At 43.9% G+C, this 18,340-nt stretch overlaps 1 protein-coding gene across 1 annotated transcript in view; it reads left to right on the forward strand.

Moving 5' to 3' along the window:
• Nucleotides 1-18,340, forward strand: part of septin12 (septin 12) — a 127,099-nt gene that overhangs the window by 27,125 nt on the left and 81,634 nt on the right. Inside the window, exon 2 of the mRNA XM_034088662.2 lies at nucleotides 8,407-9,951. Within this exon, the coding sequence (XP_033944553.1) occupies nucleotides 8,407-9,951 (1,545 nt within the window). The remainder of the gene's footprint in view (nucleotides 1-8,406; nucleotides 9,952-18,340) is intronic.

The following is an 18,340-nucleotide window of genomic DNA, read 5'->3' on the forward strand; positions in this document are numbered from 1 at the left end:
CGACACCTCCTCATCTCCACCGCTCCCATGTTTTCTTTTGTGTTGCCATAAGTTAGTCTCTCTCCGTTGGTGCGCTGGGCTAATGCGAGCAAATAAAATGGCGGCTTCACAAAACCTTTCGGAGTTTTACGGGGCATGGTTTGCAATTCGCCCAGCCAATCAGAAATTGTTCGCGTGGCCGACACAACCACGAACCATTGACTCCCCAGGAAAGTACTACCTCGCTAGCAGGGACGATCCGGGGGGGAAAAGGTTTGCGTGAACTAGGGACTAGGCCCAGATCGTTTTTGGTGTGAAACCAAATCTTCCCCCCCTATCGGCCTAGTTCGGGGGGGAAAGTACTCCGGTGTGAAAGCGGCAGAAATACAGGTTGTAAAGAGTCCGTAAAACTGACCTGTAGTGCAGTTAAACTATTCTCATCCTACAGATAGAAAAACAATGGTTGTGCCTTTAAAATGTTGTGATATTGTTTTCCTTTCAGTAGTCTGTGTTGGAAGAAGTAATCATATCCTTCACTCAAGTAAAAGTACATATGTGACCCGCTCTATCGAAATCAGTCGGAAGTCGCAACTCAAAATAAACGTGGATCTGCGTAACCCATTTTTCCGGGGTTCGGGTGTTTTGTTTGATTTTAAACAAACAAAGTCTTGGCTTTCAGAATATTAAACTTGTTTCGCCATATTCAGATGATAAATACAGCTTTGAAGCTTCGGCATAATTACAAGCGGAGAACGGAGTAGCTTGACGTCACAGCAGGCATAACAACAGCCGGTGTTTCTCGTGAGTGTTTTCCCCGGGAAACAAACACAATACACACAAACGCAAAAATACACACACACACACACACACACACACACACACACACACAACATACATACATACATACATACACATACACACACACACACACACACACACACACACACACACACACACACACACACACACACACACACACACACACACACACACACACACACAAGCTTCCCCCAGACCAGTAATCCAAACGAAAATATCTTCCCTCCGTACTACTTTGATCATTTGCTAATAACCAATCAGATCGATGGATTCCAGAGAAGAGGAAACTTTGAAGGCCTTTTTATCAAAATGATGACTCGGTTAATGAGTGTTAAAGTAATGTAGTGCAGTAAAATTACGATATTTGCCTCTGAAATGTTGCAGAGTAGAAGTATAAAGTAGCATAAGATTAAAGTACTCCAGTAAAGTACAAATGTCCAAAAAAATACTTGAGTAAATATACTTTTTATATGTATTTTTGCTGCCCAAATGTGTGAATATTTTTATTTAAGAGTAAGTAAACACAGATATATACATACATTAACCACATCGGTCAGGCAAAAAATACAATAGTATCACAAAAATCACACAATTTATGAATATTAATAAATGTGGCACTTCAGAATCTAACGGATTGAAGCTTACAAAAGGTGTAGCAGCTGTGATGACTGGATGACGTCTCAGCTTTCACTTTGAACTATAATTATATACCCCTCCTCCTGAGACCCTCCCCCTGCTTCCTTCTCATGGTATTTATCATCGCAGTGGTTGGTTTCTGTAACACTAAACCGCCCTGGATGCCCTGAGTCAAGCCCCGACCTCTATCCACCCTTTGTGCTTGGAGCTCGGAGGAAGTGTGTGTGTGTGTGTGTGTGTGTGTGTGTGTGTGTGTGTGTGTGTGTGTGTGTGTGTGTGTGTGTGTGTGTGTGTGTGTGTGTGTGTGTGTTCGACAAAGGAAGTGACACTGTTCGCATACAAAGGCAAGTGGTTGAGATCAGGACCCAGAAAGCAAAAGAGCGAGACAGATTTAATATGCTCTCCTGAGCAGAGACACACACACACACACACACACACACACACACACACACACACACACACACACACACACACACACACACACACACACACACACACACACACACACACACACACACACACACACACACACACACACACACACACACACACACACACACACACACACACACACACACACACACACACACACACACACACACACACACATACTGTCGAGGGCAAGTGTTCTAACCAGGGTTGGGAGGGTTACTTTGTAAATGTAATCAGTTACTGATTACTGAATACATGGCTCTGAAAGTAATCCGAATACAGTTACAGTTACGTGTCTTAAACCTATTCAGATTACTTTTGGATTACTTTCTTTTTCCATCACAGATGGTATGTTTTGGTGAACAGGAGACACAAAAAGCAAAAGGAAACTGAACGTGTTTTACTGTTGTAATGGCTTATCAAGAGCACACTGAAACATCACATCTGAAACGATGTAACAACTTAATACACTTTTTGGGGATGCAGCTTGGGATGTGAGGAGTGAGGGACACGGCCTAGAACGGGCGTGTGCTGCCAGTGTCGGTACCCAGACGGTTATGTTTATGTGGGAAATTACAGTGCATACATTATTTGAGATATATTTCGAACTCGACTTCATTTTAAGGACATTTCGGCCAGGGGTGTAGAGCTATATTTTAAGCACCGGATTGGCAAAACAGGAGAGTGTGCACCAGTCTGCCTTGATCTATGTATTCATGTCCGTGACTCTCACAGTATCTGCTGCCCACAGCTGTTTTACAGAAGGAACACCTCCTTCACTTCATGAGATCTCTGCAGCACCAGGAGGCAGCGGGAGGGTTAACTCAGCCTCTGAGAAGACGAGCTCGCCGAGCAGTGCCTTCACTGTGTTTACCTTCATCATTAGAAAGGCTAAAGAGCGACCGCAGGCTGATGTGTTTTAACCACACACCTCTACACACACACACACACACACACACACACACACACACACACACACACACACACACACACACACACACACACACACACACACACACACACACACACACACACACACACACACACACACACACACACACACACACACACACACACACATTTATTTATATTGTTATTTCAACAAAAAAAAGAAAAAAAACGTTGACTGACCTCCAAGTGCTTTTTGAGATAGGACGTGGAGTCCTTTGATGCAGACGGTGTGTATTGATGGTTGGAAGACACAAGGTACACTGGACCGTGATATTCTTCCCATGGTCTTGTTTACATTTGAAGTGGTGTCGATATCGCCACGATTTAAACGCAGACTTTTGTTCCTCCATGTTTCGTTGTTATCGTTTCACTGAGCGAGCGGACCCGCCCCCTTTTTTCTGCGGCGGTAATGGGTTTTGTGCGCTGTGATGACTCGGCTGTACCTTTAGTAATGCTTTCCACCAATAATTCCAATAAGTATTCCAAAATGTATTCACTTCTGGTTTACGAAAGTAACTGTAATCAGATTACTCGTTTTTCAAATGTAACGCGAGCTGAATACAGTTACTTGATTTTTGTATTGTATGTATTCCGTTCCAACCCAACCCTGGTTCTAACACACAACTTGCATTACACTCAGTCATTCCTGCCTTCACTCTCATAACCAGGGATGGGTATCGTTAGGATTTTATCGATACTTTTCAATAATTTGGTGCTCAAAATTATAGACATGATTACAAGATGTGAATATTAAACAACAGTCATTTTATTGTAATTGATTTTTTATTTATTATTTAATGTAACTTTTTCAATGTCATACCAAGCAGGTATGTGTGTGTTTGACAGTGTGTCTCTGGAAGGGGGGTGGTTCATAAATCCATGTAAACAAGACCATTATTCAGTTAAAACGAGACGCTGCGTGCGCACCTCCTAAACCGGAAGCTCCGGTCGGCTAACCATTATAATCCGTTTATTGCGTTTAATATTTATAATTGTAATGATGGATCATCAGTAATAATTGTAAGGGAAACTTCTGCAGCAATGGAGAGTCAGGACTCAGAGAGACACGAGGATAGTTGGAGCTTTGATGTCAAGAGCAGGGAGGCTTCCAAGTGTTCAAAGCAGAGGTCAAGCTTTCAGTTCATGGCTCGGTGGGGGGGAGCAGACCCACGTGAGACAGTATCAACGGCTGTAATGTTCAGTTTGAGGAGCGTCATTCTCTCTGGGAGCAGGAAATGGTGTCCATTCTCGGACCAGACCATTAATGTCATGTAGAGCAGCCATAGCATCTCTGTGACTGCACTCAGCCGGACGGTAGCAGGGCAGAACTGGGTGACTCTTAGTGAAGACAGAACTAGACTCAGACATAATGTAGAGATGTTAAGATTCACTGATTCGCATCGGTGCACCGGCATAAACGTTCAAGATGCGAGTGCACCGGTTGAAAGAGTGCACATCGGCTACAGTTTGGGTTGAACCGGGTTGAACTCGCGATAAATCGATTGCGTAGCGTCTTTGCATCGGTAAAATACCGATTAATTCATATAAAATCCCCTCATCTTGTCAACGCTCAGCAGACACGATCTTTGATATTTGCTTCGCCACTACGGAGGCCGAGAGTCTCAGTTATCAACACACCCGGAAGTTGAGGAGAAAGAGAAACACAGCGCACCGAAAAATACCTACAAATCAAACGTTTGGCAACACTTGGGATTGTTCAAGAAAGACGGTGTAATAGTCCTTTATGCTATATAGCTGACCGCAGGTCATGGACAGTAATAAGGTATCCGTAGACCTTTGTATGAGGCATCTTTATTACTTAACAGATCTACAGCCATGATACATAGATCCGTCCTAGATGCGGGCTTGCATACTCACAGTATCACTCCGCAGCCGCACCCCATCAGTAACGTCCTGATGGTATATGTGCGCGGCACTATATACTACAGACGGTCAACTTCAAAAATCGCTCGCAAATTGTAAACAATGCCGAGCCGCTTTAAAGTACACAAGTAGTACGAGGAACGTAGCGACGCACATAAAGAGGCGACATGGGGTCTGCGGCTGAAAAGAGAAACCTGAAAGTTAGACTATGAGTTAAATCACTCAGTGAGGTGTTCTGTCAGAGAGAGGTGTTTAGTTTACAGCAGCCTGTGACGGCCAATCACAGTTTAAATGTCTTCCTCACTGTAAGCATTTATGAAATACCTGTTTGGAAAGAGGTTATTTGTGTTTTTTATCGTTCCTATAGAACCCACTGGTTTCTGCTCACTGGTGAGTCAGCCTATGGATGAGTGTTCAGCACATCAGGCAGCAGCTGTATGGGCATTGCTCTATGGTAGCTGTTATCAGCACATTGTTAATCATGAGCAATGCATCCTTACATAGTTTAACTGTGAGGTGTTATCACATTGCACTCTGGAGAGCTTTTAAAGGTAAAAAAAGAAACGGCATGATGGGATGCGCAGTACAAGTAGAGAGAACCTTGCCTCTGACACCCCCCCCCCCTTCTATCGCCCTGCCGAGCACACTGGACTGTACCACCACACCTTTGATGTGCCTCCCCTCCACTGAGCCATCAAGCCCCCCCTCCCCCCGCTTCACTGTTACCTCATTCACACCAACGGTGTTTCAGGGCCGGTTCGGAGCTGGAGCTTGTAAAGCCGGGTTTTCCTCTTCACACCGCAGCGGAGCAGCCTCTTAGCTCCGGAATCCGGTTCGTTTCAAGCACCAAAAACGTGTCCGGCTAGAGCAAAAGCACCGCATATGTCACGCTTACGTCGAGGCGGGGGGAATCGGAATCGTCGTTGAAGTTGATGGTTACGATTGTAAAGCAGTTTTGAATGTAGCATGTAACGACTGTACAGTTGGTAGTAAAGTCGTCCCATTTCTTCCATTTCGTTTCGACAGAGCAAAACGAAAGCGAGCAGCGCTTCAACACAATCGGTCATTGTTATTGTTGTCGGTGTGAGCTGTGAGGGGTTTCCGTGCGGTTTGGCTTTACGAAGCAGGCACGCAAACAGTTACGTCATGACGCAAACGATGACGCAATGACGCAGCACCAGTCGGTCTCTGGGCGGTGTGAAAAGAGCCGGAGCTAAACCGAAGAACCGGTTCTGAACCTGAAAAGCTCTAGCACGGAGCTTGAACCGGAGTTGCGTTGGTGTGAATGAGGTCCGTGAGCACAGGACAGGTCCAGAGACAGATGGACAAACTCTACCAAGGCAAGGATGCTGTCTCCTGTTCTACAACTGTTCAACGTGAGCCTGCACCTGGAGACCATAGTGGTGCACGTCCTGCGTTGTTCCTGTCCCTAAAAAGTTTAGGGACACTACGTTTTAAAGTGTTCGCCCTCTAGTGCTCCCGTTGAATGCTAATGTTACAGATGGTCGTTTATTCACAAATAACCCTCTCTGTAAAATCCTAAATTGTAGGATAGTTTGGCCATTAAAACGCTTTTTGATTAGATTTCTAGCGAGAAGTGTATATTGTACTTTTAGAATCCACGTCCAGTCGATATGTAGGATCTATAGTTCTATAGATATTGCGAAGATGATTTGAGGTATGCGGCAGCCTCCATGTAAAGTTACGGGGTGAAAACAGTATTTCCGGTCTCAACGTTTTCATAATAAAACCAATGATCAAATGATGTAACAGTGATATCTGCAGTACTCATCCACTAAAAACATCAGTTTATCCTGGTTAATTATACGACATGTATTGGTTTAAATTGTGTACAATGCTTTTGTGTTTTTCCCATAGGGTTTCCTCTTTCGATTCTGAGACACCTTTCTTTTTTCAGAGGTTTTGATAGGCTAAAACATCGCTGCAATGCATGTTGGGATATAGTGTTTATTCGATATGAAATCGGAAAAACATTTTTTTCAAATAAATAATACTTTATTCCGAGTGTTCTTGCTTTTCTCTTTGGAAGTCATCACATAACGGCATTGTAATACACGGTTCGGCTGCATTAAATATTACATATCTGCCCTAGATATGTATTTATAGCGCCCTGATCAGAAGACCTTTTGACAAACTGGAAGAGATGCCGCCAAAACTGAATACGTGATGTGGATCATAAATATATCAGCCATTAAACAACATCTTCCATTTCTTTTCACACAATACGTCTCCTTGCAGTATCAACACTAATTTGGCTGACTTTTATATTTGATCCAATTGGTAGATAGGCTGTATTTACACCATAACGGTGCACAGCTGATAGAAAGGGATTCTTTTGTAGCTTTTAAAGATATTATTTACTACCTTTCCAACTCCTCACTCAGTTGACTGTTACTGGTCTATACAGGTTCATGGTACAATGCATAAGCTTCACATCGAGAGACTGAAACTGTATTTTCCTTTACCGTTCTGTTTTAATTTCACAATAAAGTTAATAGTCATATTACGTTTGATATTATGTTTTATTAACACCACTGTTTTTGTAACCCCCTAGTGGTTAAAGCACGTTATTGAATGTTGTTGTTGAATACGTTTTATTTGATGAAAACATTTAAATATTAAGAGTAGCCTACTTACACAATAGGGGGAAAGTAGAAGGCATGATAGAAATATAGAATAGAAAAGATCAAGAAGATACTGTAGTGATCTCTACAATAAAACAGTTTAGTGCAGGACGTCCAAAGATATTAACAGGAGGATGTGCAAAACAGACCAACTAATAAGGCTTTCTTTAAACATTAAAGAATACTTTAAGTTAAGGTCTTCTTTTGAATAAGAACAAAAACGTTGGGGTTATCCACAGATAAATAGGAAGTACTTAACGTCCAATATATTGCATAGTTTATTTTGGCACTTGTCAATCACCTTCCCTGAATTTGACTCAGGTGTAACTAAAGTCTGATTTAAGGGTTGTTTATATTTCACATCATTAATCAGAATCTGCAAAGTAACTAAAATAAATGTAGTGGAGTAAAAATACCAGGTTAACCTCTGAATGGTAGTGGAGAAGAACAAAGTAGTACATGCTGCTGTAACAAAAACATTTCCCAACTTGGGATCAATAAAGTATCTTATCTTATCTTATCTTAAGATGATCGATGGCTACTGCCATATTTGCAAAATGAGCCATGGAGGTGCTCTAGTGGTCGTGTCAGAAACATGCACTTTAAAACGTGTCTCTGGGTCGTAATGAGGGCATGAACAATCGGCCTATATGGTCGTTTTTTGTAGGAGGACAGGCTGCAAATATTCTAGGGTTAGGGCAGATCCACTGAACTAAGGGTTTAAAGGGGCCTTTTATGCTTTCGGGGTTTCCCTCTCCTGTAGTGGGTTATGTGTGTGTGCATGTACATGGTCTGCAAAGGCTAACATCCCAGTGTTCCCTCCAGAGGGAGTTTCTCTCCCACACACTCCACCTGAGGTTATTTGCTACCATTTGGTACATTTGATGGCAGTCTTCATCACACCTTTTTTTAAACAAAGGCTGAAACCGGAAACTCTGAAGATGTTAAAATATGATGGAGGACGAAGCATTTTAGATGTCCATCACTTGTCTACTTGCTCTGGTCGGACACAGTACATTATCTTGTTATTAACAACTCATTTTCTTTCTTCCCCCTGCAGCGCTAAAGAGATCCTTCGACATTGAAGATGTGGACGACATACCATCCTTCTCCCCAGCTTCTCCCATCTCCAACCCTGTGTCTCCATCTTCCTCTCACTTCTTCCTCCACCACAACAAGGCCAGTGAGGGGCGTGGAGGAGGGGGGCAGTCCCCTTCATTGGCCTTCAACAACAACAACAACAACAGCCTGGGCTCCACAGCACACCACTCCCGCATCAGCCTGAGTTCCAGTCCCAGCCCGGTGCTCAAGTCCCGGAGTGTAGTCAACAGTATGTCCTTCAACCGAGGAACGACAAACAAGCCGGCCATCCACAACAACGGCTCCTCCGTGACTAGAGCTGCATCCTTTCAGAGCAGGTTGAACCCCAACGGGTACTCCATTCTGTCCGGGCCTGGCAGTGACAATGACAGCCTCCACAGCTCCACCTCCAGCCTGGAGTACTCTGGGGTTGGTGGAGGTGCCCTTCCTCTTACTAAACCAGGGTCATATCACAGCCCCCCGCCTCATGGGGAGTACCTCCGAACCCAGCTCGCACAACAGCACCGTGACGGAGGTGTCAACTTGGGAAGCCACCTCAACCTGAAGAACTTTCCCTCCCATGGAGGTGTCTTCCACCAGATGGACCAGGGGCCAAGGATGATGCTGGGAGCTCCAGATCCTCAGGGGGGGAGCCATGGCTCCATGCCAAGCCTCAACCTCCAAATTTGTGATGGAGGAGGAGGACTGGTGAGTATGCAAAGAAGCGTAGGTGGAGGCATGGTGTCTCCAGGGTTGAGGTACGCCAATGCCAACTGGAATGGCCGACTTCATAATGCCAGTTCCTTTGGGGAAGAGGTCTATTGTGGTCCAAAAAGTCCCTACCAGCAGCAAGGGCCCCAGGTCCTGAGGTCCCCCCAGCCCAAAGCCAAGGAGGCTTCACGTCTCAACAAGTTTCCCTTGGATCTGGACAGCTTGGTTAACAGCTCCAAAACAACTCCTTACACTAAGTCTCCAGAAGGGTCTATGAGCCCAAACCCCCCCAAGCCTCCACCAAGGAGCACAGGGAGCCTCCAGCATTACACCAGCCCCCCATCCACCCCGGCCAGTCCCTCTGCCTCTCTGAGCAGCCTGGACAGTTCTTCTGACACCCCGTCGCTCCACCATCCCTTTTTGCCTCTCACACCACGTTCTCAAACCTTTTCCGAGGGTTTCGTTCCTCCTCCAGAGATAGGTTCCCCGGTGCCGCTTTCTCCAGGCTACAGCCCCAAGCTGGAGATCCTCTTACAACCCCAGGCTGTCCAGGTGGCTCCCAATGTGCCCAACCCTTCCAGCCCCAGAGCCGTTTGGTCTGTGGAGGAGGGCCCAGGTGATGCCAGAGATAGTGTTGGTTCAATCCTACAGAGGATCGCCTCCTTCTCCCAGAACGTCACTACTGACACCGCCCCGGCAGCTGTGACCCAGCCCCCCCCAGCCCAGAGCAATGGTGGGTTCTCATCTGAGTTTGGAAGTCCTGCTGAGACCACACCCATGCATCCATGGAAACCGGGGAAGAAGAATCTGAAAGGTAGGATGTTATTTGAAAGTCCTTCAACAGTTGCGTTTGCAGGAACAACACAATATTTCCCTAACCTTGGCTAAACTTAAACACCAACAGAACTCAGGATGCTGTTTCTGGCCAACATCCTGAAGTTTCTACGGTAAAGAGCACTACAGTATATAGATGTTTTGAATTGAAACTGATATATATATATATTATATTAATATCTTACACACTGCACCTTTTTTGGTGCCTGGAAACTCTGAAAGATCCTTTCAAAGCTTGGGATAGCAAAACACTTGTAAACATACACTTTAATTTAAGTGTATCAGTGTACTGAAAACAATTTGAATTGTGTGTGTGTGCGTGCGTGTGTGTCTGTGTGTGCGTGCGTGTGTGTGTGTACACAATGGTCTGTTTAACAAATGATGACAGGGAGCATCTTTCTGTTTTCATGTCGGTGTAGGAAGACAAGTCAAGGTTAGCAGATGAGCTTGGCAGCCACACCCGCTGTAGTAGTTTCCTGTTGTATTGAGCCTGTTAACACACACACACACACACACACACACACACACACACACACACACACACACACACACACACACACACACACACACACACACACACACACACACACACACACACACACACACACACACACACACACACACACACACACACACACACACACACACACACACACACACACACGTTGCGTGTCTTTGTGTTGGCTGCTCGTCTGACACGGTCACAGGGGTTTACGGCTATGTTTAGTCCACCTCCTGCTTCCTCTGATAACAAGTCAACATGTCTGTGTCTCAGCAACACAAGACAGCAAGACATTAGCAAACAAAATGTCCCTATTCATTAGTTTAATTGTTTTAGTGGACAGATTATCGTTTGCATTGGCAGGTGAGATGGAAATGATAAAGATAGTGATATTCTGTATATGTGAAACCCTACAGTAAGGCAGTGCAATCTGAATGTATTCCACTTAGTGTTAGTGTCCCATATCAAACTACAGTTTCTTATTTGATGATTGAACAATTCAGATGTTTTTGTTGTTGTAATATGTCAGTTGGACTGATTGATGCCCTATAAGACGCCTGGATGTTTTTTGTATTGTTTTTTTTAAAAAGGAACAATAAACACAGTGATTTTATACCTATAACCTACAGGAAAGGGAAACCCCCAAAAAGCATAAAAGGGCCCGTTCAAAGTATGAAGTTGAAATGTGTTGGCCAACTGCCTGAGGTGAAACCATGCAGCTGTAAGATCAGCCTGATTAGAGCTCCCAGTCACACCCTGCCTGGATATCAACTGCAATCATTTACTCTTGGAATCTGTAGCTCCAGGAGGGGTCACACATTTCTACATATCCTTCAGAGTGGGGCTTCAGGCTGAGCTTTGTCAACAATTTCCTCAGAACATCCCGCTGTCATCCCTGTTCACGTTGTAATACACATGCAGGAACGGGCGTTCACTGCGGAGTGGTTGTTTTGCTCTATTAATGTTTTACTCGCCTCATTTGTTTTCCATGGACAGCTTGGAAACAAAAACGTGGCCCTGGGGCCCTTTCCTCTTCTCCCTGTCTCGGCTCTTAGAGAAATATACAATTCTGAGAGTGGAAGAAAGAAAGCAACGCAGAACAATTGTGGAAAACAAAGAAACAAAAAGACAGAAGCAGTTGGTCAAGATGGAACTCAAGTTGGATAGTTCAGGAGCAGAACATATTGTGTTATAACTGTTTAGTCAAATACACGCACATCTCAGAGTAACAAGTATACGTTCTGGATCAATAGAACATCACATGAAGATGAAGAACTTAAACCAGATAAGAATATGTATGTCTAACACATAATAATGGCTCTGAATGGATGTGAATGTCACATGTGCAGTTCTCCAGAGTCATAACTCGCACGGTGTGAGCACAGCCGTCACACACAGGCTGTAGCATTAGTGACACGTACACATCGCTGCTTGGACATCATCACAATGGCTTTCCCCTTCCCAACACACACAGACACTTCAAAGCAACTTTATTTTCATCTAGGTTCCAATACGACCCACAGTTAGAAAGAGGAAACCCTGCCACATGCCTCTATTGGCCATTCTGAATTGTATCTTTACTTTATCCATTCCAAAGTACCATTCAAAGGCTTCATGTAGACTCAGTATTTCATTAATTAATAGATATAACATGTTTTTGGTTTTGTGGTTCAGACATGTTTTGTGTAAAGGGTTAACATATTAGGAGATTTTAAACGGAATACAGGCAGTTTAGTTTAGTTTTGTATTTAGGAGTTGCTTATTTCTGCCAGACTGTGAATTCAAACAGACAGAAATACATGTTTTATAAATGAACACATGTGAAATACATTATGGTTGGTTGATTGGATGAATCTATTAACTACTAAGTTGACTACAAGGTGTTTTTATTGTCTTTTTATTTTGATCGGGAACATCTGTTTACACCTGCATGAAAACATCGGCAATGCAATGCTGTTGGGATTGACAGAAACACAGCGCACACCCTAACATACAGTGCGGCTTTGCATTGGGCTCGTTCACACCTGAGCAGCGCCAGGACTGGAGCTTGTTGGTGCGCAGATCCTTCTGTTGCCTGTTCTTAATCTTCTCAGTCGGCCATGAAAGCCGTAATCTAATGTGTTGTTTAACGCCATGAGCTGAATAAAGTCCAGCATTGTTCACCCCGTAGATTATCTCCCTGTTCATATCTCTCGCATCTCCTCCTCTCTGGGAAAGCATTCTTATCTTTGCTTCATCTCTTCTACATTTCTCTCTACCCCCCACACTTTTCTGCTGCATCCCCACCTCACCTGTACATTTATTTTATAGCCATGGCTGCATCGACACACGGTCCAAACTTCATCGTCATGGTTTCGAAGATGTTTTCGATCTTTCCTCTCTACTCTTTGAATCAGTCTCTATTTTCTGGCCTGCTCTCTCCCTAAAGGTCCTTACACACCAAGCCGATTTCAGGCGTCGATAGATGTCGATAGATGTCTGGCCGCCGATGAGCGTCCTGTCGCCCTACTCAGATTGGTGTGTTCCGCCCCGTCGTGTCTTTTCGGCCGTGCCGACACCTTCCGCCACCGATTCAACATGTTGACGGCCTTTTACCGACAGCCGTACAGTCGGTAAAAGGCCGTCGGCTAAAGAAATCACTCTGATTGGCTGTTCAACTAGCGAATCAGTGCATGAGAAGCGAAACGGAAGTGAGGGACCCAAACAAACTATTAAGAAAGCAAATCTGAGATTTCATTTAACTCCAGCTCTAGACACAGGTTCAGGAAAGCCCCGTGAGCTTCTCGCTGTAGAGTGACAATGGAACGCACACGCTATTTGTTGTTTGTTTATATCACGCAGTCTGTTCTTCTTCTCTCGGTTATCACGCAGTCTGTCTTCCGGTTGTTGCCTCTTTTGAATGACGAATACACACTACCGCCGCCTGCTGGTAAGGAGAGTTATTGCCACTCACGCATGCGCAGTTCGTACGTGCTTCTTGGCCGTCGGCTGAAGTCTTTGCGGTGTGTCCCAGTGCGAAACATGGCCACGACGCAGAGACGTGAGACGACACAACAGTCGGGTCCGTTGGGACGTGTTCTTTGGTGTCAGATTGGTGTGTAGGGGCCTTTAAGATATCATGCCCGGGCTTGTCTGGGCTTCCCCTCCAAAGCCCTCTCTCTTTCTGATTCAGGCTATAATGACAGTGATTTATGGAATAAATTCCTCCCCAGCAGATGTCTAAGCCTTCGTCCTGTTTCTCCTCACTTTATCTTCTCTGTGACAGAAAGAGTTTTTTGTGTGTTTGTAATGGGGAAAAGATTATACCTCCTGTTTCCTCGTCTCCTTTGATGACTCCTTACTCATCGCTCATCTGAAGCCTCCTCTCTCCTTGTCTCCATTGAATCCCTTCTCCCCCCTTGTCCTCTCTTAGTGTTCTACCCTCCAGTCTTGCTCTCTTACGGCTTTATTCACTGACATTTGTTTCGTTTTAGTTCCGTGCTTGGGCTAATTTGGTTTGCAGTTGGTTCGACTTGTGAACCACTTAAGCACCCGTTTGCTTTCCCACCAACCAGAGCCCGGGTAGTAATTGACTGTCGCCCAAGTACAGTTCTCCGGAAGCAAAACGATGATTATTAAGTCAATTAAATCATTTTCAATGAATATTGAGAGTCAAGTCATTGGTTTCATTTAGTAAGTGGCGGTGTAAGAAGCCTAATGTGTTGATAGGCGGAACTTAATGAAATCTTGGGGTGTATTTATTTGTATTATTAATGACCGCCTCACTGCACACTATTCCCAGACTCAGTATCATTTATTTACGTACACGGTTAAAAACAAGTTTTGTGTAAAGTGTTGACATATATGGAGCGTAACCACAGAAATTAAGCAGTTCCAAAATCCTTGTATTTAGTTGCTGCTTTCTGTGGATTCAAATACAAACAGCAATTAACTTTTGAGAAATTAACTCAACAACATATTTCAATGTGTGTACTCATTCTTCCATTAAACACGGCGAAAAATACAAGCACCTTTAAAAAAAGGTTCACAATTGGGCAAAGTCTGAAACCTTGTTGGTGGAAAAGAGGTAACTGGGGATGTTGTCTTTAGAGTGTACTGGCAGAGATCTTAGAGTGTCAGAGTACATCAGTCAAACAGTAAGGACCCATTGCAGGAGACTGAACCCCTGAAACAGAACATCAGCTGTCTGTGCACACCAGACCAAAACCACCCACAGCAACCCGAGAGTCAGTGAGCGGTTCACATGGAGTCAGCACGATCAGCCCTGATAGACACTCTGAGAGGGGCGATCCACTGACAGAAGGCTCGTTCTCTTTTGACTTATTCCTTTTTCTTAAATCCACTTTATGAATCCACGACAGGAAGCAGAAGGAGAGTTTGCAAAGCACACTTTTACTGTGCTTGTCCTTAAGGTCAGGAGCGATACAGGACATAGGAATAGATGAAAGAAACAGCCAATCAGATGTTGTCGAAGGGGAACCTCCTCTCTGCTGCTGTTTGTTGCTGTTTCAGCCCCGTGGTTTGTCCTTCCCATCAGCTCAAATCAGACCCCCACTTCCTGTCCAGTTGTTTGGTTCAAGGCCCTGAAATGTGTTTCCTGCACCAAATAAGATTAGCTCACCCTGTCTGTGGAGGCTTTTGTTATGAACACCCACACACACACACACACACACACACACAAAGTCACACAATCCACACACATAGAAAGTAATGAAGACACTGAGAAGCAAACATGAAAAGACTTCAATGACTGATTCAAACCAAAAACTACTTTAAAGTAGTGAGCGTCACAACGAGTCAAGATGACCTCACTTTTTAACCATGTCCTCAAAATAACTCACACACGTTAAATCTTTCAATAATGGTAACTTCCACTTTAAACACAGGGATAGACAGTTTTCAAAAGGACAAGGAATCAAGAGGGATGACTGAGTGAGGCTCGTGGTTCAAAGGTGTGAGAGATAAAGGTAGAACTGAGTGCACAGTCACTCAAAAGCTCCGTAAATCAACTGATGCTGGATAACAGGCTTGTAGAACGTCTGGAAAACACTGCTGAGTCACAAAGGTCTCTGAGCATGTGTCATGGTAGTATAACAGTCATCACTTGTGAGGGATATAGAGTGGTGCAGGGATGATTCCCAAAACAAGGAAACGAGTTGGCATATTAACACTTCTGGTTCCCTTGTCTACAAGTGAATGGTTTTTTGAATGAGTTAATGGGTTAGAAGTCTGGAAAAAGATCTTTGGTTAAAACAGGCTGAAGACATTTTAACTTTTTTCATCTGCAACATAAAATACATCAGTAAATGAATGAAAGGTAAATGTCTGAAGCTTCTCTGTGTCTCAAAAATGGCAGCTGGCTAAATGAGACTATTAAGAGTCCTCACGCCGAACATTAGCCACTAGGGGTGTAACGGTATCCGTATTTGTCCCGTACCGTCACGGTTCGGTGCATGCAGTCACACGACGAATACGCCTTTTTTGACAGACATTTTTCATTGCCCTGAATGACAGACATTTTTCCCTCTTGTAAAAAAAAGGCGTATTCGTCGTGTGACTGCATGCACCGAACCGTAACGGTACGGGACGAATACGGATACCGTTACACCCCTAGTGGCTAATGTTCGGCGTGAGGACTCTTAATAGTGACTGTGCACTCAGTTTTATCCATTAGACTATATATAATCCAGGGGGCGGTATTGAGCCTAAAAGCTGTTTGCCAGCCGCCACAAAATACAAGAAGAAGAAAAGTTAGTATTGCGAGTTCAGATAACACACAGGAGCTAGAAGACCCGCCTGCTTCTTTTAAATCAGCTGTGTGGGAACATTTCGGGTTCCCTGTGGACTACAACAACGATGGAGTGCGAGTGGTGGATCGGACGAGGGCGGTGGATCAGACGAGGGCGGTGTGTCGGCGTTGTTCGACAGCGGTGCGGTATGCTAATGGTAACACACGCCAAACATGCTAAATCATATCAGAAGGCATCACCCAGATTTGCCAATCACCAGAGCCCGGCAAAAGACAACAGCAGTTCAACAGCTGATCCCCGCTGTTTTTAAGAAGCCAAGAGACATGAGAGCCGAAAGACCAAAATAAATAAGCTTTTGGCATATGTTTTTCAGCGGCTAGGCTTATGCAATAGTAGAGGACCCCGGCTTTCATTGATTGTGATTGAAAGTGATTGAAACACTATCTTATTATTTATTTTGTAATTTTTCAAGACATTCTTTGTAGTTATACAGCTTATTGCAGCTTTTTGATTGACATCAGCCATTATAGATAATATGGCCATCTGAGTGTGTGTGGTACGGTTTGTGGTTTGTTTTTAACTGTGTAATAAAGTGAATTATTCAAAATGTTAGAGTTCCTTATTTTTAAACTGAAACTTGCACCACCGATAAAAAATAAATAACAACAAACCTGGAATTATGCATTTGAGACTTTTTTTTACTTTTTCTTGTTGTACCGAACCCGTACCGAACCGTGACCCCCAAACCGAGGTACGTGCCGAAACATGAATTCTGTGAACCGTTACACCCCTATTAGCCGTCTTTACCTCAGCGGTGGTGACATGAAGTCACACGACCATGATGTATTAGTTATTCTGCCCAGCAAAACGTTTAAGTATCAAAGTGTTTTGCCTGTTTGTCACAGATCTTAAAAATCCCATTGTTTTTGTCGAGGGAACCGTCCCAATGCTAACTTCCTGGTCGGCATACAAAGATACGTCATCACTGCACCACTGTAAAGCGGACACTTGGCGGACACACCAACACAGACAGTGTGAATTGGCTTTAATGCAAAGCTGCTATGGCAACAATCGCCAAAACATGTTTTTACTGTTTATGTATGTGTTAGTTTTTTCAAAAATGAATTTGTGTCTGTATTTGGATTCAAAGTATGGCATAAGCGTCACCTAAATACAAGGGCTTTAAAATGGACTCATCTGCCTCATTTCTGTTAACTCTCCATGTTTGTAACGTTTGACACATGTTTTAACCATGTACGTGAATTAATAATATACCTGCATAACAACTGTTAATGGTCCATGTGGATATGGGGAAGGGGCATGCTGTAGGATTGTTCCTCTTTATAACTGGAGGTTGTTCTGCACAGTTGGTTTGAAGTGTCTGTGGAGATGATTTCCCAGCAGGCCTTTGGACATTGTGTACGTTTCACTAATTGCTGCAGCCTGTGTGTGACGTCTGTGCTCACATCAGTGCGAGTTATGAGAACAAGTGCTGTGTGTTTGAGAAGAAGTGTCTGCTGTTTCACAATCATTCAGAGCAGATTATTATTTGTTTGTGGACAAATGTTTTCACATCTGGTTATGGATGTGTTGATGGTCAGTATGTAAATGCGTTTCAGGGAGATGATCATTAAATGTTTATTTGTGCCTCTTACTGTCTGGTAACCGGATGAATGGTAGTCCTTTGCATTCTATCGGAGGTTCAGTGGTTTGATCCTGAGCCACTTCAGTCAAAACCTCAAAGTGTCTTTGGGCAAGATACGTAACCCCACATTGATATGTAAACGGTATTGAAGTCTAAGTCGCTTTTGATAAATACGTCTACTAAATAGCATGTAATGTAAAACCAGTCCAATGGATGAGATGGAATCATTTGCCATGGAAGTATGCATTCTTGGCATATTAATCTCAATTAAAAAATGCAATCACTTTATTACAGCACCTGTGACAAAGATGGTTGGCTGTAGCCCAGGGGTGTCAATGGGCTTCTACCAATTGGAGTGTAAGTGGTTCGATACCCAGCCCAATGTCAATGTCGAAGTGTCCTTGGGCAACATACTTAACCCTACATTGCTCCAATAGGCATGTCTACGGTATTGATGCGTATGTAAATGGGT

The sequence above is a fragment of the Pseudochaenichthys georgianus genome, chromosome 8, assembly GCF_902827115.2.
Source record: "Pseudochaenichthys georgianus chromosome 8, fPseGeo1.2, whole genome shotgun sequence".
Lineage (NCBI taxonomy): Eukaryota > Metazoa > Chordata > Actinopteri > Perciformes > Channichthyidae > Pseudochaenichthys > Pseudochaenichthys georgianus.